We start from the raw sequence: 26,592 nt of genomic DNA on the forward strand, positions 1-26,592 counted from the left end.
CTACAAAGCCGATTGCCCCAGTGCTTAAAATTTATAATACTAAAATTAGTGCGTCAGTCCTCTATGGGGCTGAACTTTGGGGGTTTAGTAATTTAGCAGCACTAACGAGCTCCCAAAATAAGTTTGTGAGGGGAATAACCTGCTTCCCTCCATCTACGCCACCATTGCCCCTCTATTATGATCTGGGATGCCAACGCATAGAGGAAGTAGCACGTTTTAGACCTGTGGCCTATTTGAGGAGACTGTGGGTTACCTCCGAGCTCTCCCAGTACGCTCAGGCTAATCTTGTGTTAGAGATGCCGATAGCGCTTGTACAATTCCATGGATGAAAGAGGCCAAGGCAGTTAACACCGCAATGGGCTTAAATTCTCTGTGGGAGAACCCCACAGCTAATCTCTTCCCGCCCAGAAAGGCCTTCAAGGAGTTATACTGGAACATGGTCTCTATGAAACATTTCAGGATCTTTACCAGTCCATCTCTTACAAGAGATTTCCTGGAGTTAAAACACGATAATGCTTTTGAAGGGTACTAGGATTTTATTACGCTTCCCTGCGATAGGAATCGGTACCACCCATTCAGGGTGGGAACGCTTCCAGTCAATTCATTTACCGGCAAATGGCATGCTTAAACTAGCACAAGCTGTCCATTTTGTCCGTCTCAGCCGGAAAGTATTGCACACATTCTGTCCAGTGTATAAACATCCTAGGCACACCTGGCTGAAGCCCATCTGCCTGTTGAAGGGCATTAACACTGGTACAGAGGCGTTAAGGATACTCAAAACAGATTGTTCAGAATCTACAGCCATTGCTGTTGCTAAATTTCTACATTGGATGTGGGCAATTTGTGCGCATAAGCTAAGCCGGAACGAAAAGCGTCTATTATATACATACATCAATACAGCTATATTAATTCTGTGATGCTCACTGTACTTTGGGCCGGGATTTTCTACGTTTTTATAGTTCTCATCCTGTTTTTAGACTAAATTATTGTGTATATGGATGGAGTAACTTGATGATGTATTCTTCTGCTGTGTTAGTCTTGTTATTCTTACGAGAATGGAATGTCCACTTTTCTTAACTTTTTTAATTCTAATGTATTGTCTTTTATGATATGTGCATCGAAATAAAGACTCTTTGAAATTGTAGAGGTCAGGCATTAACCCCATTTATTAGAGTGTGGCGCTGACATCCACGAATGAATAGTGGATTTAAATGCTGTGCTAGCGATCTGGTAAACAAGGTGAAAAAACATTTAGTCTTAACTGTGCAATATTACCACAAAGAATGTAAAACAATTGCAAGCGTTCTTCAGTTCTGTCTGACAATACTCCATTTCCACATACTCATCTACTTGCTGGTGTATTTTACAGGAGTACAGAATACCGTGAAAAACAGGTTGTTCACTAAATGTCAGGGCTCCACCTAAGACTTGGCTGGCGAAATGTACACACACCAGCTTTACAAATGCATAGAATGCTTCCCAGACCTCCAAAGGACGTAATGATAATATAGATGTCTCTAAGTGGCCAAATTACTTGTATATAAATCAGTTAATGCCCCATTGGAACTTATGGAGCAGTTAATTTCTAAAACCATTGTAAACTGTCTTGCACTGCAAGGCGTCCTGCTAACCAACATATATACGAGCACACCCAGACCAATTAGAAGTGCCCACCTGAAACCTTTGCAGGTTTTTTGGCAACTGTACACAAGTGTAATAATTCGCGAAACCAAATTGGGAGTTGTGGGTCACACTATAGCCAGAAATCCAATGAGCAGTGAAATAGCATTCAGAAAGAAACAGTAAAAGCCCTAAAAAAAATCCTGTGGGTGAGTGGCAGGAGCCATGTTATAGAGTAAGCAGTTACAAAAATTCAGATCATGAAGGTTGATGATTGTTTTCTTGGAAGATATTCTTTGTTCTTTGATATATATATGCATAAATAATCATTCTAGATAATGTTATGTGATCATAGTTAATACACCATAGGAACCAGTGGATGTAAACGTTCTAGACAAACAACCCAGCTGATAATGTGGTTGGGGAGAGTGGACCTACATTGAGTTCAACTGTACACATCTTTACTTACCTTGTAAAGACAGAGACAAATGGAAAGTAGTGCAAGGATGTACAAAAACAGCAGCACAGTGAGAACTATCAACAGCGTGACCTCTGGACTCCGCGGCTCTAGGTTCAAAATGAGAAAACGTTGTTAGATCATGGAGTAACTTTTTATGTTTGTAAATTCTTGCTTCCCACCAATCATGCATTGAATCTTCCCTTTGCTGCACCGCCTTTGTGTTGGGTTCTATAAATTAAAAACTGGTTTATGGAGCATGACGCTGGTAAGTGAAAGGAGCCTTTATTCGTAGTCCCTGGTAGATACAATATTGCCTCCCCTTTCCCTGATTCTTGGGCTTCTTGCTGCTCTCTAAGATGTGCCATAGTAGAGCTGGCAGTGGCAATGGAGTTGCCTGCACCGTGAATGGATTGCTGTAATTTAGAAATATTTACAACCATTAAAAAGAGTTTTTTTTCCTTGAAAATGTAATATCCTTGGGATATGCAGTGCACATGTAAATGTAAATTGATACTTGTATAGCGCACTACTCACCCGCAAGGGTCTCAAGGCGCTTGTACGAATACCGCTGTGGAACCCATCCTGGCTTTCCCTGTGAGGTGTCCACTCCTGGGCACCCCAAGGTGGAGGCCAGGCATCCTTAGCGTTGTGGGGGCCGTTGTGGAGATTAAGCAAGCTATTGCCCAGAGTTGCAGAGTGGGACTCCATGATTGGAATAGGCACCGAGGCGAGAATTATAGGTCCGTGGAATTTTTTTGAGCCCAAGACCCGCCGAGGCGAGGAATTGAACCCTGGTCCCGGGCTAGACCTCTACATCAGGGTCTGCCGCTCTAACCATTGAGCCACACTTCTCCATCGACTTTACTAAGGCAATAGTTAACTTCTTTACAAATTGCAAAGTTCATGTCAGCCAGGGAATTCAAAGCATTTGCTTCTTTATTAGAAAACTATTAAATGGGAAGATAGAACCCATTCTCCTCCATGCAGTCCAGTCCCCTCCAAATCCATTCCACTACAGCAGGGATTAAGTTGGTAGGACATGTTAAATTATTTCTGAATTGACTCTTACATGTTTTAGTGAGTTTGATACTTATCTGTTCTCTTGGGTTGCTAACATTTGGAAGTGCTTGTTGTTCCTAATGTCCATTAACATATACACTTTCTATTCTCTGTCAAACGCTCTACTATTGCTGTGATAAGGTCTAGGGTTCTATAAACATCCGAAAAGAATAAATACATTGTACATATAGGTGGTTCTGCCTAAGGGGAAATTTCAGCTCCTTACACCCCCCCCCAACACAGTACAGTGTAAAGTAGCCTACTCCTACAATCAGAGTGGATACCTCTTCTGAGTCCTTATTAGGTTGGATGCAAATGTAATGTTGGTTTCCTAGTAAACGATTGCATTTTGGAGGCACCATTTTCCATCATTCCAGTTTTAAATAGTACCCACATTCTTTTTCGAAAGTTGGGGTCATGTTTAACGTAAATCGAACCAGTTAAACCAAAGGACTGCATTATTAAATTATGGAAAAGGGAAGCCCAAAATTGGAGAATGGGGTCTCTGAGTTATTTGCTAACTGGAGTTTAACGGTGAGTATTGAAGCACCAATGGAATCTAAGCACATTCAGAGTCCAGCATTTGGCCTTCTCTTGCAGTTAAGTTGTAGTGTGGTAGCTTTCAAGTGTAAATAAATGAGCCGTTGAGCTACTGCATCAGTATGCAATTATGACTGTAATCTGCCAATTTCATCTGCTATTAGTTTCTGGGCAATTTGTCCTAATGCAGTAAATTTAGTGAAACGCGAGAGAAGTGAATTTTAGAAGTCTCCAGGTTTAGAGAATAATTCAAAAGCAACTTATTTGTGCTCAGACCAGCAGTATGTTTTCCCTTTTTTTCCCCAGGTTTTGCAACACTTTGCAGCTTTTTAGAAAAGCTTCATCTCTGTCTATTGTCTGACATACTCTTCCACTGGCTGCCCCCCCCCCCCCCCCCTTATTGAATGAATTCGTCTTCCTCCTTGCAAGCCAGCTAACTCTGCTAAAGTTGTTCTGGCTCTCATTCACTAGCACACCTCTCCTTTTCTAACTGTTACCGTGTATCACAAAGCTCCCCTTAAACTCCATTTGGGAGTAGATTATACATGGTACATCAATTTGCTATTTTTCCCAAAGTCAGTTTCCTCAAATCTTGTTTTGTCATTGATCAGTTTTGCAACCCCTTTCTTTTACCTGCATTTACCTACAATTTGTACTGTTTTTCAATTGAAAGGGATCGACTCCGTTACTGTAATTTAGAAAAAACGAAGTTTGAAAATAGATTGCTTAATGGCCTTTAGGTGCTTTTCATTGATTGAGTCGCTTATGTAGGTAATGAGGGCCTAAATATACACATCTTTTTATGTTCGTTCTTCGTCCATAATATTAAAACTGGATTTCATATTCTTAGAAGTAGAAATTTCTAGAGTTTATATCCGCATCGGTGCGGCGCATTATCCCGCTGTGCGCTGAATATTTGAAAATCCCGCAGTTCATGACGAGCTCAGCTCGTCATGAGCGTACGAGAGGTGTACCTCATGACGAGCTGAGCTCGTCATCAGCGTCAATGTAGATATGATTGTTTTAGTGTATAATTAAAGAAAAAAGAGATTTTATTAGGTCTTTCCCTAGAGTCTTTACTCTGGTCCCTTTCCAACTCTTAGACCCAAGACCAAGGTTGTGTTAGAGATATTTGAATGTTATGTGTTTTATTAATATTGCATGATAGTCTGAGTTGCATTGAAGTTGGATATTAATACAAGTCATTGTCACCATGCCAAACATTTTATTTATTTTAATGTTCTTATTTTATGTATTTTTGTGCCGTTCTGTTACTGCACTCTGGTTCTTATTTCAGTGGTGACTAGACTGTACTCAAAAATATGTGGACAATAGCATGACAGCAGAACTATTGTAATATTGATATTCGGTGTGGCAGGCAGTCACCACTAAGCTTGCATTCACAGCCCCTTAATGGGTTACACTCTTTTCAGCCTGTTAAGGAAACCATGAAAATCGCTGCTTGCACTGCCGTGCAGGCATGACTCTGAGGGTCAGGGGAGAATTCTGGCATTGACAATTCTCAACAGGCATGAGAAATTCAAAAGATTCCATAAATGTCTAGTGATTACCAGACTAACTGGATCACATTAGGACCATGGACCCTAAGAGCATGATGAAATGTATGTGCCGGAGACTGGACAAAGCGCAACTCATTCCCCTTTGAATGGGTTCTACTTTCCCAAAAGGTGTGGCTGCTAGGTTAGAGGATTGATATATTCATAATATGTGTATCTGAAGACTGTTCTGTTTTTAAGTTTGAATCCTAATCGGACTTTTTAAAATTAATCTATCTCATTTATCTTAAACATGACATACAATTGAATATGAGATACTCCAGCCACACTTAACCACTTCCTTATGAAATATAAAACAACCTTTATGAAAAAGGCCACATAAGACTGATGTGACAAAATGTGTGTTTTACAAATTTATTTTAATATATTATTAGTTACAACTTTTCCATCTGAGACTGAGCCTCAAATCTAAGCATTATGGTTATATTTCAAGGTTTTGTAGAGTGGCAACATGGCATAAATGGCAGCGGTTTAATTTCAATGTCCTGGTCCTTTGCTATGTGCCTTGTGTTTTTAAATCATCACTTGCGAAGAATACTTTTGGAGTGTTCTTTGTCACTTGTCCAAAAATGTAACTCTTTACATAAAGAAGTCTACAAAATATCATCTTACATTAGCAATATTTTTCGTTAGGAAGAGATAGTCATTACATACCCATTGTTTATTACATTTTCACCACTAATTGCTTGGGGTCGAGGGAAACCTCACTCGGCCCAGAAACGGAAAGGATTGACATATTGATAGCTCTTTCTCGATTCTGTGGGTGGTGGTGCATGGCCGTTCTTGGTTGGTGGAGCAACTTGTCTGGTTAATACCGATAACGAACAAGACTCCCCATGCGAACTAGTTACAGGATCCCCAGCAACTCATCTTGCACTCCAGCCCATTCAATTGGGAGTGCCCTATATATAATCGTTATTGCTTGATTAATTAAAATCATTGCAATCACAACATCTTATGTCCCCAAGAAAAACACATTTACATTAAAAACAAAACATCTCTCAATTGGGAGTGCGTTACCCTCGGATTCGCTTCCAACATGTCACATTTTTGACACCTTTGCCGCACTTCTTCATCGATAGAAGGATAGCCCCATGTAACTGATTCCATCAATTACCAGATAGTGGGTGCTCTCACTCCTTTACTGATGAGGACCTCACAATAATAGAGATTGAAACGTTGTCGACAACAGACTTGTATAAACTCCATTTACGGTAGAATAATTGTGTATAAAAAGGAGTCATGTGACTTTTTAGCAGTGATGCAGTTTCTTTTTCTTGTCCAGCACCCTCCACTGCACCGCTCTTTCACTTATAGCATGAGCACAGCATGAGCACCATATCTTCATTATGAAAATGAGTATACCATTGTTGAAAGCATGCATTGAATAAATTAATCTCTTTCTTTTAGCCTGTTTATTATATGCCTTGGTAATTTAAAATTGTATATGTTTGTTGTCTTCGACTACGGAAGATTGCACTCTGCGCTTTAGAGATTTTGGGGCAGATGTAGCAAGCCTTTTTGCATTTGCAAACGGGCAGATTCGCGGAATCTGCCTCTTTGCAAATGCAAAAAAATGCTCTTCTTATGTAGCAAACCTAATTTTGAAGTTCGGTAACCCGAATTGCAAAGTCAGTATTAGGAAGGGGCGTGTTTAGGGCGTTCCTTCTTAATACCGAATCGCACCAGTATGTATGAATGTTTTGTGACCATAAATGTGGTTGCAAAACATTCACATTTGGTTTTTATAATCAACTTTATTGATATTTAGGAAAAACCACAAATTCACATTAGCAGCCCACTCGGGCACATTATCTTGACGATAAACAGCATCAAAGACTGTGACAGAGACTTGTGTATCATGCTTCAGAGTAAAATTACATGCAAGGTTATCATGAGTCATAAAAGTACACACACCATTCAAGAGGATAGGTTGAACCATTTACCCCAAATCTTTTCAAATCGTTCCGTACACCCCCGGGCTTCGAAGAGGGGTTCCCCATGGGTCCCACACCAATCCACCCTGCGCCTCCAACGCCGTATAGTCTGGGCTTAGCCTGTGACCAGAGTGCTGCAATGTCCCGCTTTGCCACCACCACTGCAGTCCCAAGAAAGCGCTTATCGGCCCGAGAGCCGTCCAAGCAGTCGAACAGCCCTAAAAGTAGGCATGGTGGGTCGTGGGAACCTCCCACCCCAGGGCCTGTGCAAGTTCCAACTCCACTCCTGCCCAAAATGACGCAGTGACTGGACACTGCCAGACCATGTGGTAAAAGTCAGCCGGGGTGTGATTGCATCTTGTACAAGCCGGGGAGGGTCGCAGTCGGACTCTATGCAAGCACGCAGGGGTCAAGTAGGCCATATGTAACTAATAGAGTTGAATTAGCCGCAGTTTGGAGGAGGTTGTCAAGGTTTTGGGGGCCATAAGGGCGTCCCGCCAGTCTGCCTCCCCCAGGGGGCCCAACCATCCCTCCCAGCGAGCACGCAATGGGTCTAGGGACGCGGGCCGTTATTCACCACGGAGAGGTAAATCCGCGACACCCCACCTCTACCTAAGTTCCCCATCATCACCTGGGCCTCGAGGGGACTGAATTCAGGGAAGGAGGTGGGATGTGTAATGTGCGCCTTTAGGGCGTGTCGAAGCTGCAGGTATCTGTAAAACTGGGAGGAATCGAGGGAATAGCATTGCTGCAAGTTTGAAAAGACCCGGATGTGGTCCCCAACCCAGACGTCCCCAAGAGGCGAGATCCCTATGCGGTCCCATTGACAAAAGCCCCGGGGAGTTGAAGTTTCACGCAGCCAAGTACCATGCCATAGGGGCGTGTGTTGGGTAAGTTTCTTATCCCATTTCGTGTGTCACAGGGCAGTGCGCCAAGCCAATAGGACCGTCCTGGTGATAGTAGGGAGGGTTTGTGGTATGGGGGCTCCGTACAAGTACGCTTGAAGCTGTGGGAAGTCCAAGGACTGGAGCTCCACCCGTTACGCCGGGAAACATTCACATTTTACCATCTACTTCAAGTAGGTGGTAACCCATTCACAAATGGGAAAGGGTCCCCAAGGAACCTCCCTCCCCTTTGTGAATGTTTGTAAAACCATTTTAAGAGCAGGCAGTGGTCCCACGTGAAGCATCTCCTTTTCCTCTAAGGAAAACGGGCTGCTTTACAAAAAAAATAGATTGCTTAATTTAAAAGCAATCAGAGACATGGTGGTCTGCTGATCTCAGCAGGCCACCATCTCTGTGATTTTTGCGATACCTAATGGGTTGCAAATTGCGACCTACCTCATTAATATTCATTAAGTAGGTCATTTTCAACCCCCTAGGAATCGCAAAATGTGTACTACACAACTTCATACGTTCCATTTTGCGATTTCCTAATTGTGAATCCTTGTGATTCGCAATTAGGAAATCGCAAAATGTTATCTTCATACATCTGGCCCTTAATTCCCAGTGAACCATTTTTTTTAGCGCTTTTTATTACCCCAGATTCTCTAAAGGTATAGGGTCACCTTGGTAAAACATGCTTGAAAACTAAGGCTGCTAACTTTATGGTGATATAGTAATTGAAATATTGCACAATGTTACTGCAGCTCAGTTGTGATCCCACAGCCATTTAGTAATATGAGCATTTGCATGGGTTTTAGTACATCTATTACTGTGCTTCAGGGATAACTCACAACATGTGTTCTGTATTCAGTAAATATAAACACCCACATTCATATCGGGCACATACTTTCATATCCGGCTGCCCTTGAAAAGGAACAATTGCCTATTCTTGTTTCTCCTCTTGCCTTCTATACACATCAGTTAATTAAGTCTGTAAGATATCACAGTAGCTATCATAGTAACTTGAGGACCTGCTGCAGAACTTGGTTGTAAACCAACAAACCAATCCACGGATCCTGGCAGGAATAACCCAGTTTATACGCACTGAGGTTTATAAAATGGGTACTGTGGTAAAACGTCTTATTTAAGTGACGAGATAATAATTTTGTGTGCACATCATATAGAACTAATGTTATGATTTGGATTGTCGTTATTATTTTAATGTAATCAATATTGTCATATTGTACTTTCTTCCTGTACATAGTGTAATTTGATTGTGTGAAGGGTTCTTGTATAATATGAAGGTGCTAGGGGTATATTTGTCAAAGGTGTATATTCCATCTCCTACAGTGATACAGCAGGGACAAAGAAGCCATAATATTAGCTTGCTTGTTACGGGTTTCCACTGCTCTCTCGCACTTGTTTCTGCACAGAAATATCACATGCAAGTTAAACTACCAATCAGCTAGTGTCAGCCGAGTGGTAACCACCTTTCATATGTAACTCAACGTTACTCACCGGTTACCATAAGAATAGTCCCTTGTCCTGTCTGCTTGTTTGTTGCTGCATTGAGGTCTGTGAATGCTACGCCACAGATATAAATGCCACTGTCATTGGGGCTCAACTCGTTGATCTCAAGTGACGCACAGTTTGACTTTAATGGACTTGCTTTGAACTTAAAAGTTTTGTTGTTACAATTCGGTGTGCACAAATCCTCATGGTACTGCTCGAGGTAGCGAAACCAGTAGATATTGGGTTGGCTGAGACAGGCAGTTGCAGTAATATTGCAGGTAATAGTTGCTGTTCTGCTGGTTGGTTCCACTTTCATCCACCTCTCCTGATGGACAGCAATACTGCATGTGTCTGTGATAACAACTGAATGGAAATATGAGAAGGTTTTATTTACAGATTGTTTACTAAAGCATTTCTAAACATGCTGATGAAAACATTGACACCAACAGTACCTTCTTGGTGTATGCATTTTTATTTAGTAAATATAGTTTGGTCTTTACTTACAACATATTCATAGTTACTCCATTAATTGTCCACGAACAATTTTACAGGGTAATTGGAGCTATTTTGTTATTATTTGTAAAACACAAATTAAAGTGTTATACCCGCTTCAAGGTCCACCAAATACAATACAAATGATTTTTTCAAAATGGATACAAAAACCTGATAAAACACTACTTACAATCCACAAATAATATTTAAACGAAGAGAGAGACTCGCATGGCCTAACACTGTACAATTAGCCATAAGCTACAGATTCCGAATCGCCATATTTATTCAGCATGTGATAGAAATACCTGTCTGTAAAAAATGTCTTTTGAAAATCCAAAAGACTGCAAATGTCAAAGGTTTTTGAGACAGCATTCTAAATACCTGCACCCCAACCTTTCAGAAGTTTGCCTAGAATCCTCTAGGAGCCTTAAACTTTGGTTAGGTATTCAGCTTTCCACACCTGCAGTATGCTCTAAATCATCCAAGTAATAGTTTGAGGGCTGAAATAATTTTCCACATTAGATTTAAATGCCCTGAAGTTGAAATTAAATGCAAAGTCATTTCGGTTCTTGCAGAATGATTTTGGGATCATACTTTTTTAAAACTCAGAATGAGTCATGTCATGGTTATATATATATATAAAATCTTTATTCGGCTTGTTCACAATGGAAAAACCATAAAAGAAGCAGAAAATATCATACAATGCAAAAATACATATGTTACATAATATTTCATATAAAATTCATTTCACAATTAAAAAAAGAGTCAATCAAGAATGTGCAGGGAGCCGCTCAAAGTGAACTTGACGAGGATTTTTAAAGGTTCTTTCTGTGTTTCATAATGGATTTTAAGAAACTACTAACAAAATAACAGACATTTTCCGTTTCCAGCATTTGCAGTCTTAAAAGAGCGGGTCTGCATTGTCTCAACCCCCAAGATCTTAATATCGGTAATAGCCAGATCTTTCTATGGGCTTGATGGAATTTGCAGAGCAGGATCACATGCAGATTAGACTGTGTTGATGAACCATCACATGGACAGGGCGGGAGAATGACATTCCAACAGTTTTGTGACGGAAAGGTAACCATTCTAAAGAAGGTGTTTAGCCTAAATCTTGTGATTAACATTCTTTCGTAGGTTGATGTTTGAAGTGCCAGATACGGGTGAATGTCATAGGCTAGTTGAATCATATTTGCATGGATAACTGCCGTTTTTGATGCGTTAGATGCAAGTCTTAAGGATTCCAGATGTCTTAGTGCTTTCTGTTTGAGGTCTTTTTTCGAGATGTCTGTTATAGTTACCGGATCCAGGTAATAGTTCACTGAGCCTAGATCATTAAAAAAGTTTCTAACATATAGGAGCCACTTTATTTTTGTGGAATTGTCCAAGTTCATTGAGTCTGCAATGATGGCTTGTGTCAATGCGTTTTTGTCTGACATCCAAATGCGGCGCCACAACATCAGCGGTTCTATTTTAATTAGGTCCTCTATGTAGGGTATGCCTAGTTCTAAATGCATTGCATAGGTTGAGGTACCTTTGGGGGTGGCTAACAGGAATCTTAAAAAGGCGTTTTCTGCCTTCTGAATAAGACTAATGTCGGTGTAACCCCAGACTCCCGCACCATATGTTGCGATAGCCTGACATTTGGCGTTGTAGATCTTGAGGAGCTCCACTGGTGCCCTTTTGCCTAGTCTCTGAGAAAAAGTTGTTAGGGCGGCGATTGACCTCTTGAACAAATGAGCCCTTGTGTTCACTGCTGGCTTCCAGCTAAGTTGGTCGTCTATCATAACCCCCAAATAAGGATATTGGGGGGTAGCTTCAAGCTTTTGGTTATTGAGCTGTATGGGTTTTATTCTTTTTTGGCCTCTACCAGCTGTCATTACGAACGTTTTTTTCACGTTCACCATTAGGTCTAGGTTGCCCATGAAGGTCGTGTACCTACTCACTGCTTTCTGTAGTTCGCGAGGTGTTCGTGCGAGGATAACAGCGTCATCCGCGTAGAGCAGGGCTGGGATCAGGCGGCGGTTTATGCGTGGGAGGTCCTGAGCCCCCTCCAACATCTCCCCCTCCAGACCATTGGTATAGAGTGAGAAGAGGAAGGGGGCCAGGACACATCCCTGCCTGACCCCACGCCCTACGCTAAACGGCGACGTCAGCTCTCCATTTACGCCAAAGCGCACTCTTGCCGTTGCTCCGGTATAAAGCTCTCTTAGAAAGTCCAAGAGAGGTGGATCTACTCCTAATTGGGCTAGGACCCTCCACAGCTTTGCATGTGAAACACAGTCGAAAGCTGCGGAAAGGTCGACAAAGACCATATAGATCTTAGTTGGGATGGCCTGGGTGTATTTGCCCATTATTAGGGTGAGGTTAAGGACCTGCTCTAGAGTGCCAAAGCCCTCGCGGAAGCCAAATTGAATGTCAGAGATTATGCCCCGGTCCTCGCTCCACGGCTGTAGACGCTCTAGGATCACTCTCCCCACTACTTTCCCGAGCGAATCCAGCAGTGAAATAGGCCGGTAGCATTTTACATCTTGGCGGTCCCCCTTTTTAAAAATGGGGACCATTATTGATTTGGTCCAAGAAGTTAGGATTCCCTCATTCGCGGCCGCTATACAGACTCTAGTTAAGATGGGGGCCCAAAGATCTAGGTTGCTTTTAAAAAGGTCCACTGGGACCCCATCGGGTCCTGGTGCCTGGCCAAGTTTGCTGTTCTGCAGTGCCTCCAAAAGATCTGGGATGTCAAAAGGCACCAGGATGGGGTACTGGGCCTTTGGGGGTAGTTGTTCTGTTGATGAAGTATTTTTGAAGATAACTTCAAAGTGAGAAACCCATGTATTTTCGTCAATCGCGACTTCTATTTTTGGGATACCTGTTTCCGTGAGATATGGAGTTCTGACTGTGCGCCAAAAAAGCTCGCTGTTTTTTGACACTGCGCCTTTATGGAGGTCGTCCCATAGTTTTTGCTTGAGTTGAGCAGTTCTCAGCTTTCTTTCCCCTATATATTGACGCCTCAAGAGTTGGATCTGAGCTGTATTTCGCGGTTTGTTATGTAGTGCAGATTTTAATTTTGTTAGTGCGGCTGTGCAATCATGATTAAACCATTTTGGTTTTATAGAACTGTTTGATTTGGGTTTTGAGGTGAGTAGGTCCTTTATGGAATCTAAAATTGATTTAAAGTTTATCAGAACTTCCTTATGATTTGATGCAAGGTCCAGGCATTTTACAATATTTGGGTAGGTCCGAGTTATTAATTTTTTCGTTATATCTTGAGGATTAATTTTTGCCCATTTAATTGTGAAACCGTTATGTTTACCGACCTGGATTTTGTTCTGTATGAGAGTGGTCGCCATCTCCAATTTATGGAAGGAGTTGGATGGCATAGAAATCTTAATTGTTAAGGCTGAGTGATCACTGAGGGGGTTAGCAATGACCCCAAAATCTTTAACTTTGTTCATAAGGTTTGGGGAAAGGAGTATAAAATCTACTGTAGTTTGATGACCTCTGCCCACATAAGTCGGGGTGAATTTATTTGGGTCTGCCTCCGGATGGTTTGCAATGTGCAGATCCAAGTCCGACAGGACAGTGTTAATAGCATTTCCCAGTTTATTATGAGCAAAGTGCGGTAATGGTACATTAAATTCGTCCACTATCCCGCAGCACAATAGGTTGGTCGCTGTGCAGGGGTGGAGATTAAAATCTCCTCCCCAGATTAGGTTGGTTGCCTTATTTACAGATCTCCAGTGATGAACTTGTTTTAATTTATCATATAGGGTTGTGAGGAGAGTTATAAAGTTTTCTTCCGGTAAATTATTGTATAAATTGGTCAAGATGATTATTTCTTTATTTGCCAGGGTTAGTGAGAGGATTTGGTGGTTAGCATCCTGAGAGAGTGTAACCACTTTGTTAAGTGGTAGGGTGTTTGCAATGTAAATTATTAATCCGCCTTTCGGTCTGCCCATTAGGCTGGTTAATGCTGGAATGAAGAAGGTTTTATAACCTTGTAGATGTAGTTCTTCTAGTGACCATGTCTCTTGGAGACAGATTATTTGATATGGGTTTAGGAACTTCTGCGCGGATCCATCCTCGATTTTATTTCGGAGGCCTGCGGTGTTCCAGTAAAGAACTGTAATTGATGAAAAGTCATCATTTAATTCTTCTATTGAGGTTATGAATTCCTTGTTTCTGGGATCTGAGGAAGTAATAGGGAGCTGTGGTGACGGGAATACGTGAAGCTCGTTTGGAGGGATCTCTGTTAATGGTCAGTCGACCATTTCTAGGCCACTGTACCTATTGTATAACGGGATGTTATGCCATGGATCCCACCGGGATTGACCTCTGAATGGGGGCCATTGCGTGTGGGGTTTTCTATCGTCCCATCGTCCACCCTGGTGGCGTTGTCTTACTGTGTGCCAGGAATAATCTGGCTCATATATGTTAGGGGGAGCGTGGTATCTAGGGTTTGGTAGGTCGTCCTGCCTGGGGAATGGAACAGACCAGGGAGGCTCCTGCTCCTGTATGAAGCGGTCCACTTGCCTAAAAGGATAAAAGAAGGAAAGTGACTTGATCTTAATTCCTCCATTTGAGGTGATATCTTCCCACGCGCAGACATAGTCCGCTACGCGTGGGTCCTCAAAAGTGATCGTTATACAATCCCCGGGAATGGTTTTTCTAGTACTGCCCACCCACGGTACCCTTGCTACGGATCTAATTCTTCCGTGCCAGGTAGATGGAATCGGGCGGTTAGTCTGGAGCCAATGCTGGGCCTTATTTTTTAAGGACCAAGCCGGTTCCGAATTGAGATCTGTTAATTCGGGTACACCGGCCATAACCACCACGTACGGTGAGGCCTCAGGAGGAAAATCTGCTGGGAGTCGTGAGGGGCCAGGGTTCCTTGCAGTATTTCTCTTGGGCCTATCCGAGGGGGTTTTTGGTGGTGGGACTAAGGGGACTAAAGTTTTTGTTGTTAATTTATTTACATTTTTGCCAGGAATTTTATTAGCGAAGCTGCTGGGTGCGACCGGGGTGGCTGCAGTTGTAGGTGTCGCACCTGGGGAGGTTAAGGTGATTACCTGTTGCGAGTTATTAGTAGTACTCAGAGCAGCAGCAGTTTTTGATGTTTCAGTCGAATTTAAGGTGTTCTTATTAGCGGGCACATTTGGAATGGTTATCCGGAGAGTTTTTTGTTGCGGGTTGGGCAAAGATGGATTAGCGTTGGCTGAGTTGGTAATAGTTCATTTATTAGTGTTATTTCCTCCTGTTTTTTGTGGGCATGATGAGAAAGTTGATTGTTGGATTTTTAGGAGTTTTGAGATTTGCGACTCTAGGATTACTAATCGGTGTTCTAAGGGTTGGAGTGCCTGTTTAACTATGCTAGCTATGCTGGAAAGTGTTAATTCCTGGGCCTCCGTAACACTCAAGTCCACTTGGGCTTGTGTGAGAAGGTGAGGGTCCAAGACTTTCGGAGTAGATGGTTCCTTTTCTGGCTGATGGACTGATGCTAAAATCTCTATTTGTACCAACCTATCGTCTTGATTTTGTGAGATGCTGGATGGCAGCACCAGGCTTCTTGGTGTGATAGGATTTCTGGGCGCCCTTTTCTTACTAATAGCTCCCTCCCTCCTACCCCTTTCTATTCTTTTGTCTGTGGAGGAAGTTTGTGGAGATGTTACCGGAAGTAAATCTGGTGTTTTTTCTAAATCAAAGCTGAGCTGGGAGTCCGCAAGCTGGGATACTGACAGGTCTACTGTGTTTGGCAAGCTGCGTCTCTCTCGAGTTGGCACTACCTCAGCGTTTGAAGCTCCTAGTACTGGGGATCTGGCTTGCGCCAGGATACCCAGTGAGGATCTTTTGGCAAATGCCAGATCTAAAGAGACCCTTTCTTCCATCATTGAAATACTTTGATCTATAAATGTATTAGCTTTCGTTAGGAAGTCGTCCATAGGGCCAAGCAACTTACCCACTGAGCTAGGGGCTTTGGTTTTAATTTTGGATCCTCTCGTGAGAACCATTATTATTCTTCTTGGGCTATGAGTCAGAGGGGGTTCTTAGAGTAGTGATAAATTGGAGAAGTCCAGATGAAAATATCAGAGGGGTGGCCCAGTCCAGTCTCTACCAGCCTCTAACGGCCTTAAACGGCCCGCTCTTTGCCCGGTCTTCGCCCCGGGCTGCGACCCGCGGCACGTTAGAGGCTGGCTGTTTATTGGGGAGGTTCTAAGGGCGTGGCCGCCGGGGGAAGAGGCGCCGGCTCCAAAGAGCGGTGGTTTCTGGGCCTCGCAGTCCCCCGGTAGGCTTTTCCTGGACACAGCCCAAGCACTACAACCTGGGCAGGGCGCGCTGAGAGCGCGGTGATTTACCGCCGATTGCAGTAACGCTCCCACCAGCCGACCTCTGCCACAGGGAATGCGGTGTGTTACAAGAGCAAGAAAGGGATTCCTTAGGTCACAGAATCAGCAGGTCAGTGAGCGGCACCCCTGGTGTGTGCGGCGGAGATGGCGGGTGCAGCGGAGGAGGCTGCTGCTGCATCGGTGGCTGAGCTGTATACTGTATACTGCTTGAAGTCTAAACAGTTACCTTTTGCGATGTCAGTATAGACGGACATTTCATGTTGTCACCTTATATTTTATGACCTTGTTCAAGCAGATGGTTTTTGTCAAAGATTGATCTGTGACAGTTAGTGCCAGCATTTACAAAGATAGATTTAAGGCGTTAGACTTTGGTTGTCAAATTTCATGGAAATGCCAGAAAATGGCCTCTTTTTTTGATGGCAGGAAGAGTTCCATGCTGTTTTTCCTAGAGCACTTGATGTTATTGCATTGTTCCTACACTATGTTGATCTGAGTTTCAAATATCAACCCAAGATTCCCGACTAATTCCAGAAGGTCACAAGCAGAGCCAAGATGTACTGGTCAACGTAAGGACAAGGTGTCAAAGTCAGTGTAGCCAAAAAGCTGAACCACTGTTTTGTCCTCATTTTTCCGAAGACTATTGACACCCAACTATCTTTACATCATACTGCGAGCACCCGTAGTAGTCTAACATGATCTGTATGTCATTAGACAAAGGCACCTTAACACCTCAACAAGTGGGAGCTCAAAGATGTTATTGTAAAGTCAGAAAAGAGTTGATCCTTGGGGTAGCCCCAGTGTGTGGTCATGTTGCAGTAGCACAGCTTCTGTGTTAGCTTGTTGCCCAGTCTGTGACATAGGATGGAAAAAAACATGGCTCATAGAACATAATAAAGCTTTGTCAAAGCTGCCGAAAGGTCTAATTACACAAATGCTTCAGGACACCCATAAAAAAGGTTTCGAAAACGGTTATGGGAAATTGTGCATCTTCAGGTACATTGGCGTCACTGATATTAATTTAAACTATATAGGATTCAAAATAAGCTTTAAAGGATATTTGGTGAAAATTAGTGACTAATCCTGGCCTTCGCAGCTACACTTGCAAAGTAACATTGGCCAAATCTGTATAGAATTAAACCTAGTTTTATATGAGATATTGAGTACCCAAACGTCTGCATGTTTTTCATTAATTGTATTCATTTTATGCCACCAAATTATGTAGCCGGGTACAGGGGCTCTTCTTTCTGTGTTTTTATTTGTCTGCCGAAAGGGGACTGACAAAAGATTTGATTGGCACCTTGAATCAGCCCCAGAGGAGGACACTCACTTTGTTGCAGAGTGAATCAAGTGTTTGTGTTTTTTCCACGCAGAGGTTCCCCTTTTGGTTCAAGGTACAGCAGTTTTTTCCAAAACGTGTAGACCATGTAATATTTGTCCAGGGTTCTCCCCTACTAGAAATCATCAATTGTCCATGGTGAAATTTGGGTCGATGGAAGACTCTGCCGCATTTGCACACAATAGGACTTTTTGTGTGTTAGTGTGTCCACTATCTTTGTGTGGCCTAGAAACAGCTTTAATTATCTCACCAGCCTTGTAGAATAAAAAGATCATAAATAATAAATACATACATTTATACATACATACATTTATACATACATATATGGGATTTGGGTCATCCCGCTTTAACCATTGATCTATTCAATTGTCCTTCATATTTTGTTTCTGCCTGCCACAGCATACAACATAGACCATTGGGTCCGCCCACTTCAACCATTGGCTGCCTTGTGAGTAAAGGCATTTTGTCCAGATCACCTATGCACATGTGCTTTTCACTGATAAGGCATGTGGACCAATACTGTACTTTGCCTTGTTCCATTCTTTATTTCTAAAATAATATATTTAGCCATCCTTGTGCATTTAATCTAGATCTTCAAATTACAGTAATTGAAAAACAATAATATCGTTTCTTTGCATCAGTAGGAATTGTATTTACCTGTGATGTGCGTTAAAATTGAAAAGTCTCATTTTAAAATGTTTATTGCAAACATAGGGTCGCCACATTTTGGTGGCACCATGCTTTTTTTATTTCTTTTTTTTCTGATATATGTTTGCAATGAAAAGATTGAAAGAATTAACCGTTGTATCAGCTTGCCAAGGACAGTCTTTTTAGCTTTGCCAAAGCTTGTTTAAAGTGACATCAAATCGAGAGTCTCTGTTCGATTTGCCGCTCATCTATACCTAGGGGCTTCATCAGGAAGATCAACTTTAACAACGTACGGTCCTCCAAAAAAATATGTATTCCATCATCTGTAATTCTGCTTTTCCAGTCTTGCCTCGCAATTACGAATACCAAAGTTCAAAGAAAAAAAACAGCCTGATGTGTTGCTCATGCATAAAGGCGTGGAAAGGACATTTGTCACCTTATTAGGTAAAAGTATGCGATTTGTTGTATTGATTGGTGCATATTGACACCCCAGACAAGGGCTTCATGTGAAATTTGCACCGAATTGCAAGTTGTGCCCATGACTTGCCCCCCATTGGACAGCGCTGGTCTGGGTCACTGGTGGTTGGTATCACTAGACTCAAATGATGTGCAACATTGGCCAAAAAAGGCGCAATGATGCAGCCACTATTGCTGGTTGTGTGATTTTGTTTACATTTGTTGTGACATGTGCAAATGCATCATTCTCCAAATTGGTGGAGTCACTGTTCCTAGTGAGGATCTAAAGAAAGGAGAGGATCTAGGATGTTGATAAGGTAGTCAACAAGACTATTACTTGTTGCCCTCACACATCCCAAGGGATGTCATGCTTTATCTTAGGGAGGATTCTCCTCGTCAGGCCGGTGCTGCAGTGCCCTATGGGTCCCCCGAAGGGTCACTTTAGCAGAGATCTTTTGATATTCTCGGCATATGATGCGTGTGAGAGAGTGCTCTTAAGGAAGTGAGTGAGTATAAAACTAACTAGGGGATATCGGTACTATGTTTTTTTAATGAGTGGATTCCTCTGTCAGATTAAAAAAACAGGTGGGTTGGTGCTACTTGTGGGTTGTAATGTCGCTTAGTAGTCAGATGGGAATGTGAGTGACAAAATTAAATGGGTCAACATGTTTCGTGCCCCTGTTCGTCTCGGACAGAGATCCCTGGTGCTTCTTCTGGACCTGAAAAATTACATGTAGTGAAAATTGAGTGTCCCATCCCCGGAATGGTGGGGTGGAGAGGTCCCCCTCTAATAGGGCGGTACCGACTATTGAATCTTATCTTTGGTTATCAAACCTAGATCGCAAAACGAAGAAGAAAAACAAATAGAAAGAAAAAACACAGTGTTATAATGTTTCTGGCAGCAAGAAGGTCCCATAGAGTGGACCACTGTGTGTCTGGCGCTGGACTTGATACCAGACATCGCAGGGTAAATATAGCAAGCAATGAATCATACTTACAAATTTGTGAGATTTGACACACACATTCTCTGTGAGGTCTTTTATTGGAGCTTCAGGTATGTTTTGGCTTAATACTGGCAGTTTGTTTAAGAAAACAGATCCATATCATGGTTAAACAATTTCAAGAAAACATGTTCATTATCATCATGGCTGTGGCATATCAATGAGAAAAATTATCATCTTTGTACAGAGTGTTTAAAATGATTACATATATTTGATCACATCGCGCAGAAAACAAATGTGAGACAAAGTAACACAATGTCTGCATGTCCCCTGAATCATTCATGGCAGTGTAATGTACTCATAATACGGCTCTGAAGGGGTAAATCATGCCATATACTAATGCATCTTCTTACCTATTCAGTTTAGGGAATATGCCCCATGGGTCACGACGAAAAGGTGCACACCGTCACATATTGGGATAGAAAAGGGGAAATGAATTTAAAGACAAATTCATCCCAGCGTGTCCGGGCTACCCAGTAACGGGTGCTATTTTCAATACTCACTGTTTGTTGGTTGCTTTGTGTGGCGGCACCTTCCCTTCCTTCCGATTTCTCTAATGCACCGGGTGCCAGAAACCTAAGTTGAATATCTAGGTAATTGAAGACGTGTAAACAGGCGAAGTAGCTTCCAGGTAGATACCAGAAGAATACTAACGTGCATGAACGGCCACCAACTTTGAGTGGTAAAAATGCAGCAATTGTGTTTATTATGAATATTGAAAAGACATACCTCACACGTAGATCTGGGATCATTAACATGGAACACACTTATGACCTTGACACTATGACCAATGTACCCTAATATCTCTGGTAATGTAATTCCAGAGATATACCTCATATACAGGGCACCCACATGCAAGATATATGTGCTCTTCATATTCACAACATTCAGGTATCTACCAGCTGGACAAGATTTTAGACTGCATACTTACGTTACACATGATATCTGAAAGAGACTATTAGTTATAGATTCCTTACCTTAGAATCACCCCCAGGCGTCAGACTAGATCCTGAGAATTTTTTTAGAGCAAGTTCCAAAGAGAGCGGTACCTTTACTCACTGTTTGACTAACTATTTTTTTTACTTTTGTCAACCTCTTTTCGAGTGCACTTAGGGATATCACGTCAGACCTGCTTCAAGGCTTGTGACACCTGGCACAAATTGATGTCAGTTACGGACCTGCACCTCGTGTGCCTCTGGTGTGTGGAGTGTGACTACGACCCGAAGTCGTGCTCCGAATGTTGGGCCATGAACCCAAAGGCTTTGCGGGAGCGGTCCCGAAAGCTTCTGAAGGCCCAGCAGTCCGCGCCGCTTGAGGTCCCGGCCGAGAGGGAGGGAGCAGGACTGGTCGCGGAGCCATCACGACCACTCATCGTCTAAGTCTTTGTTGTCAGGTAAGTCGAAGCACAAAAAGAAGGCGAAGAAGCACCGGTGCTCATCATGTTCACCCCGTCTGTCGGCCGATGCAGTTGCGGATGGTGTTTGTCCTGAGACTCCGCCTGTTGAGCTTGCTAGGTTGTCTCCGAGCTTCCCTCCTTTTCCGGGAGCCGGAGCGACCCCTGCCGAACTTCGTAGTTTTTACAAAGCCCTTCATTCGATCTTTGGGCAATCCGGCTCCGCCGGCGCGCCTTCGAACCCTGCGGCTCTAACCCTGGTGCTGCAGGGCCCCCAGGAATCCAGGCCTAGATCCGGATCGGCGCCGGTTGACCTTATGACACCTCCGCCAGCGTCGAGTCCATTGACGACACCTCTGCCCCCTCCAACGCCAGTTGTGTTCCCAGCCAGTGTCTATCCCGGCCTCCACCCTGACCTGGACACAGCGCCGGACCGACGCCGGATCCAACGCCGGCAGGTACTTTTGTACCACTGTTCTATCCTGTGTTCCCTGTCTCCCCGAGTGCCAGCCAGATGAGGGTGAGGAGGACTGGGAGGGGTCTGTTGACCGTCTAGCAGACCAGTTGAGTGATCTGACTGGAGAGAGGAGTTGGGTGATGCCAGTGGTCTGGACACCTTACCAGACATTGGTATGCTTTCTACTGTGGCTACGGAGGAGGGAGCCTCATACGCAGTGGTGTTGCGTAGGGCGGCTGAGGCCTTGAGCTTCCTACGGTGGCGGTCAGGACCAACCTCGTGACCGAGTTGCTTCAACTGGCATCTGCCTCTTCGGAGACCCTGCTGCCGTTTAATGAGGCCCTCACTGCCATTCTTCTGGTCCAAGCCAAGCACAGTGGCACCTGTGGATAGGATGATTGCCGCCGCCACCGCCCGGCCCCCGGGCAACTCTATTTTCTCTTCCCAACATCCTACCCCTGAGAATTTGGTGGTCCAAGCCTCTGCTTCTAAGGGCGCATTCCCTACTTCTCCCCCAAATAGGGAATCCAAGAAGCTGGATCCTCTTGGGAAGAAGATGTTTCCTTCTGCCAGCTTGGGAATGCGGTCGGTGAACACAGCATGTCTTTTGGGCCGTTTCATCCACTCTGTGTGGGACATGGTCCCATGTCCGTGAGGCCCAGACCACTCTCTCCCGTGCAGTCGCTCAGGGCAGAGATGCAGCAAAGTTCGCCATTAGGTGTGGGCTGGACACCGCTGACTCGCTAGGCAGAACAATTTAATCGTCGGTAGCTCTGAGACGCTAGATCTGGCTGAGGTCCACTGGCTTTTTGGACGATGTCCAATCGACTCTTTTGGACATGCCCCTAGATGGCCGTCGCTTGTTTGGCGACAAAGCGGACACCGCGCTCGAGCGCATTAAGGATTCTAGGGCTACGGCCAGATCTTTGGGCCTCGCTACCACCTCTCGCCCCGCGCAGTCTGCTTTTCTCTCCGTTCGTGGCTACTGAAGGGGTGCCCCACCATGTTCCCCCCAGAGCCACAGGCCGTTATAAAGAAGGGTCTACCCAAAATCGCTGGGACCTAGGTGTAATACAGTCTATAATGTGGTGGTCCCAGTGTTGTTGCATCAAAACAGTGAAAGAAATTATTTAAACAAATAAAACAGAGAAATAATGAGTGCTCCAGTGTTATTTAATCACACTAAGCACATGCTGCGCATCTCTTATGAAAACAGTTCACAAAGGACATTCATATGTCACGTTGGTGTGCCCAACTGGGTGGGGGGAGGGGAGGAAAGTGATTTGAGTGGGGTAAGAAGGTAAGTGACAAATAATCAATAGTACCGCAATCGAATTGTTTGGCATGTTACTAAATTCCACATATTCTTAATGGTGATAATACTGGCATCAATGGTGTGTCGACGTTTTGACCCCTAGAGCAACATGTAGGTTGGTTCTAATCCTTACAGACGGGGTCTTCCTCAGGACAGAGGGGCACCTAAAGATAAACATAGAATTTGTCAAGTCCAATAAATGAATTAGAGACTCCAGAAGCTTTTAGATCGTTTCTGTCTAATTTGCAATCTGAGGGGCTTGGTAATTATAACAACCAAAACCAAGCTCCTTTATTTTAACCCTAGCAGGTAAGCCAAATCTACGCTGGAGATTTTATGCTGCAAAAGCTGTAGGTTGTGCATTGTATGGAGCTGAGCTCTGGGGCTTTAACAATGTCGATGCCATCGTTACGGCAGAAAATACGTTTTTTAGAGTGCTCGTTTCATTACCTAGGGGTACTCCAACTAAGCCACTCCTGTGCGACATGGGTCGCCGATCAATCAAAGACCTAATCACTCTGCGCTCGCTTCTCTATTGGGCCCGTTTGTGGCGCACACCCGAGCTATCTAGCTATGCAGATGGCCTAAGAGAAGTCATGAACATGCAGGGGTCCCACAAAATCGTCTGGCTTGCTAGGGTAAAAAAGTTTTTATTGGCTATTGGTTTTAATATTGCATGGGAGTCAGGTGTTTCGGTGACAAAAACGAAAATTAAGAGAGCCTATTGGACATGGGTTGATGCCCAAGATCTCAGAGATACCAACTTGGGCAGCTTGAGAGATGAGTTCCGCTTACACAAGACAGTACATCGTCTGGAACCCTATCTGGACTTCATTAGGAAACCCAGAGATAGGGCACTTTACATTCAGTTCAGACTGGGAACTCTTCCGGTTCGTCAACGTACATGTAAGTGGAAACCACCCACCAAACACCTGTTAACTGTCCGTTTTGTACCAATGTACCCGAAACTATCCCGCATTTTTTCTTTGTATATAGAAATCTCAAAGAATGCAGCAGCGGACCCTACGGTGCCGCACCTAAAATCCAATTCCAGAATAAGTCTTTAGAGCTTTGTGCTGCCAACCCCAACGTCAGCTGCTGTTTGACGTTGCTGTGCTTTCCAGATCAAAAAAGATACTTAGTTCGATTTGTTGTGGGGGCGCACCAAAAAGAAGTCCAAAAAAGAGTATTGCTTGTGTAAATAGAAAAGTTCTTTATTTATTTGTATCCGTTCTTTTAAAATACAAGTCACCAGGCACTTTACAAAACAGATCAGCCAACGCGTTTCACTCCCTTCCCGGGAGTTTCTTCAGGGCAAATAGGTGCTTATCAGGACACATATGATTAAATCACTCTACTTCTTGTTTTCGAATAATATCTCTTTTTCCTGCCCGTCTAGCAGTTCTTATGTTGGTCTGTCATGTGGGGTGATGTAGTCTTCCCCACATACGTTTCACGTTCCCAATGTCGAGCAATTATTGATATCCGGGAAGTTAAGTCGCCACAGTGAAACGACCACGTCTACTCGTACAGATTCACTACGACAATACCTCTACGTACGGTCAGGACGAGGAAGAGACTTAACCTCCCGGATATCAATAATTGCTCGACATTGGGAACGTGAAACGTATGTGGGGAAGACTACATCGCCTCACATGACAGACCAACATAAGAACTGCTAGACGGGCAGGAAAAAGAGATATTATTCGAAAACAAGAAGTAGAGTGATTTAATCATATGTGTCCTGATAAGCACCTATTTGCCCTGAAGAAACTCCCGGGAAGGGAGTGAAACGCGTTGGCTGATCTGTTTTGTAAAGTGCCTGGTGACTTGTATTTTAAAAGAACGGATAAAAATAAATAAATAACTTTTCTATTTACACGAGCAATACTCTTTTTTGGACTTCTTCTTGGTGCGCCCCCACAACAAATCGAACTAAGTATTTTTTCTTTGTATGTCGCTCTTATAACACACTTAGGTCGAAATGGTTAAAACCTGTCTGCCGTCAGCGTGAGACCAAGAATTACTCTTCTGCCCTCAGAATTTTGCAGACAGATCCTAACACCACGCTAGCTTGTGGGGTGGCCAAATTCCTTAGTTGGGCGTGGGTGATCAGACTGAAAGACTAACGTTAACCATATAAGGCGACCACTTTTTAACTTTGTCCAAAGCTGTAATTGGTTTAATAGATTTTTATTACTATTGTATTCTTGTTTAAGTGCTTTTTTAATGTATGTCTCAAATTAATTGTGTTTTTAACGGTAAATGTGCTTTTTAAGATATTTGATATCGAAATAAAGCTTTGTACTATAACTAATATATGTCTCTTACAGATATATCAATACCGAAGGTAAGTAACTTGTTCTTTACTCTTGCAGTGGTTTAGATATTTAGTGACTACGGCCAACAACTTCAATAGTGGCAAAGTGAGCAAGGGACTCGCGTCCCAGGATGCTTGTTCCCGGTCCAGGGAAGAGCTGGCCTGGCAATTTGGGCTGGGTTGTTCCCATGAGGAACAGGGTCAAGACTTATTTCCAAATGGCTGGGTCTGACCCGGGGTGGCGTAGTGAGCAGAAGAACGATGATGGATTTAACCCATATCTAATAGTGATGGGGGATGAGTGTCTGAAAAGTTTCAGCGCTCCGTCCATCATCTCCTTGTGTTTACTGTGCAGATTGTGCAATCCGAAGTGCCTCAAGCCATAATGACATCACTGGCCCGCAGAGAACTGGCCAGCCTATCACTCCACCATGCACCCCAACAGTGATTGTAGGTACAGTACCTGAATCTGATGTTATCAGCATCAGATTTACTTGCTGTATTGGCTGGGCATATGGCAGCCAATAGACAGCCTACCTGCTGTGGGTGGCCCTGGTAGCCCTAAGTTGTGATACGCATAAGCTGTTGTATGCCTCCTGCTAGCACTGCCCACTAGTGGCTGTTGAGATATTCTCTGCCACTGTGCTGTTTTATGTAGATATCAGGCTGTCTTGAGCAGGGAGCTCAGTGCACAGTGAAGGTTTACTGGGGAGAGCAGAGATGGATCAGCACTTAAAGTCTGGGCAAAATGTTGATATTATTATTGCAAAACCATATTGTCTATTTTGTGCATTGTTTACAAGAGGAACACACGCAGTATGTGCATAATTCACAAGCAAAAAAATTAAAAACCATTATATTTTGTTGATTGCGCCCTTGACTTCTCTAATGTTTCACTTTTTTTTTTATTTATAAGAATTCAACAGCTGTATGCGTAATCTTACGTTTCCATCTGTACACCTAAAACAGAATTCGCCATCATGATTAGAGTTATGGTGCAAGTTTGATTTCTATATTACGTATTTAAATATTTTAGATTTGGAAAATTCTGTTACACCACAAATGACAGGCTTGCTGTAATATTCAGTCTGAACAATACTCGTGAAAGGCCATTGAGAATTCCTGTGAACACTTACAACCCTACTAATTTATGGGTCGTTAGAAGAAATCATGTACCCTCCTGTAGAAACATCTACATTCTTATCTACTGCAAATAGATAACACTGCTAAATTTTCGCAAT

General features: G+C 43.2%; 2 protein-coding genes across 4 annotated transcripts in view; one reads left to right on the forward strand and one right to left on the reverse strand.

The window, feature by feature from the left end:
* Positions 1-26,592, forward strand: part of METTL9 (methyltransferase 9, His-X-His N1(pi)-histidine) — a 219,639-nt gene that overhangs the window by 177,477 nt on the left and 15,570 nt on the right. The window lies entirely within an intron of this gene.
* IGSF6 (immunoglobulin superfamily member 6) overlaps positions 1-26,592 on the reverse strand; it is a 39,429-nt gene that overhangs the window by 10,137 nt on the left and 2,700 nt on the right. The window contains exons 2-3 of the mRNA XM_078665130.1: positions 9,596-9,952; positions 2,090-2,187 (exon numbers count right to left, since the gene is read on the reverse strand). Of these exons, the coding sequence (XP_078521256.1) occupies positions 2,090-2,187; positions 9,596-9,952 (455 nt within the window). The remainder of the gene's footprint in view (positions 1-2,089; positions 2,188-9,595; positions 9,953-26,592) is intronic.

This window comes from Lissotriton helveticus, chromosome 10 (genome assembly GCF_964261635.1).
Source record: "Lissotriton helveticus chromosome 10, aLisHel1.1, whole genome shotgun sequence".
Classification (NCBI taxonomy): Eukaryota; Metazoa; Chordata; class Amphibia; order Caudata; family Salamandridae; genus Lissotriton; species Lissotriton helveticus.